This window comes from Poecilia formosa, unplaced genomic scaffold (genome assembly GCF_000485575.1).
Source record: "Poecilia formosa unplaced genomic scaffold, Poecilia_formosa-5.1.2 Scaffold471, whole genome shotgun sequence".
Taxonomy (NCBI): Eukaryota; Metazoa; Chordata; class Actinopteri; order Cyprinodontiformes; family Poeciliidae; genus Poecilia; species Poecilia formosa.
The window spans coordinates 387,691-389,338 of NW_006800410.1; the positions used below are offsets into that span (position 1 = coordinate 387,691).

At 42.6% G+C, this 1,648-nt stretch overlaps 1 protein-coding gene across 1 annotated transcript in view; it reads left to right on the plus strand.

The window, feature by feature from the left end:
* The window catches only part of LOC103156237 (galactose-specific lectin nattectin-like), a 43,162-nt gene that overhangs the window by 6,192 nt on the left and 35,322 nt on the right, over nucleotides 1-1,648 (plus strand). The window contains exon 3 of the mRNA XM_016664150.1: nucleotides 1,434-1,449. Within this exon, the coding sequence (XP_016519636.1) occupies nucleotides 1,434-1,449 (16 nt within the window). The remainder of the gene's footprint in view (nucleotides 1-1,433; nucleotides 1,450-1,648) is intronic.

A 1,648-nucleotide genomic window follows, 5' to 3' on the forward strand; every position in this document is an offset into this window, starting at 1 on the left:
CAAACCAGAGCTTTCAGTGGAAAAACTAAAGTTCCTTTAATGCCATAGAAATATGAGACAGAAACATGGATTATATCTTTATATAGACCTGTCTATTGATTATAGATTAATAGTTCGTTACTCCGTTCCATGTCACGGTTCTCCTGTTTCAGAGTTTTCCGCAACGAGCGCATCGTCTGTTTTTTTCTTTACCCCATAAGGCGCAGAGCGGCCGGGAAGCGTATCGATGGAGAAAAGCAGACTGACACAAACGTTTTAGCTCCGGTATCCTGATGATTAAAATCCAAAAGTGCTGTGTTTCATACCAGATCACGCTCCCTATCGAGGTGTCACCATGGAGGGATTTCTTTATTTAAATGGTTCATTTTTCAGAGGGACACACAGTGATGGTATTGTATTTTAGTAATTACATGTTTATAAGAGCGATTTTCTGTTGTCCTTCCATGGCAGCGGGCAGCTTTCAAACAGAAATAAAACACTTTTTAATATAAGTTGCTGCTTTGACATGATCACAGAACTGCAAAAACGTGTACAAAAATCCTCAATAAAACAAAATATTTTAAAATGAGACACCAGACAAAGTGAATCACAGCACCATGAGGCGGTGAGCTGGGGAACTGATGCAGTGAAGCTACCAGTAGCAGGAGCGGAGCCAAAAAGCTACAAACACTGAAGAGAAGAAGAAGAAGAGCTGCCATCGATACCGTTGCAACCAGGCATGATTTAATGTTACGAAATAGTTTTACCAAGTTGCTCAAAGTCTAAACTGGTATAGTTGTGCATTTAAGGTGTAATTTAAGTTTATCTTGGAGCAAACGCCCCCCAAAAGAATCCCAGCGCCCACCTTTTGTAAAAATGTCAGCGCCCCCTACTGTCCTCTGAGCGCCCCCTGGTGGGCGGTACCACTGAAAAATGCTTCATAAGCAGTTTTAATTGAGCAAAATAGCATTAAACACAACTAGATACTCTCCGTTTGCTTTTAATTGGCACATTTTGTAAAAAGCAGACAGACGATAAACATGGCGGTTAACGGTCTGAAGGCTGTTCATGAAAGCTACGAGCTTCAGGAGGGAGTGAAAGGGGAGAGAGACGGCTGGAGAGTGGGAGGCTCCATCACGAAGCACGGGCAGTTCAGAAACCATTCAGAATGAGAAGAAGAGAAATTTCTAAACGGATGAAGACGTGCCTATTGGTAGCCGATCTGTCCTGACTCCAGGTGCAGCCGTTCTCCCGGTACCGTGTACTGGCGCAGAGTCTTTTAGCGGTAGCAGTACCGGATCATACTCGCTTACTTCCACCCCTGCTGATATGTCCCACTTCTGAGAGTGGGCTGACTGACGCAGATCGGATGGAGCAATCTGAGCCATTATTTGGTTGAACTTCAATGAAGAAACTTTGTTTTGTTCTGAAACTTTGGGTTTTTCCATCCACAGGCATGTCAACTGACAGGTGCGTGCTTCTTTTATTGTTGGAGTTTCTAACACCTAAAAGACAACAATGTAAGATAAGAAACTTTTGCATAGATCAGCTTTATTTGGTCGTCCTTTCAGCACTTAGTTCAGGACTTCATTTCTGTATAAAGTAAGTTAATAAATTGTTTAATCAGTACACATTGCACAGAAACACCCCATCCTGCAAGGCAGATAGG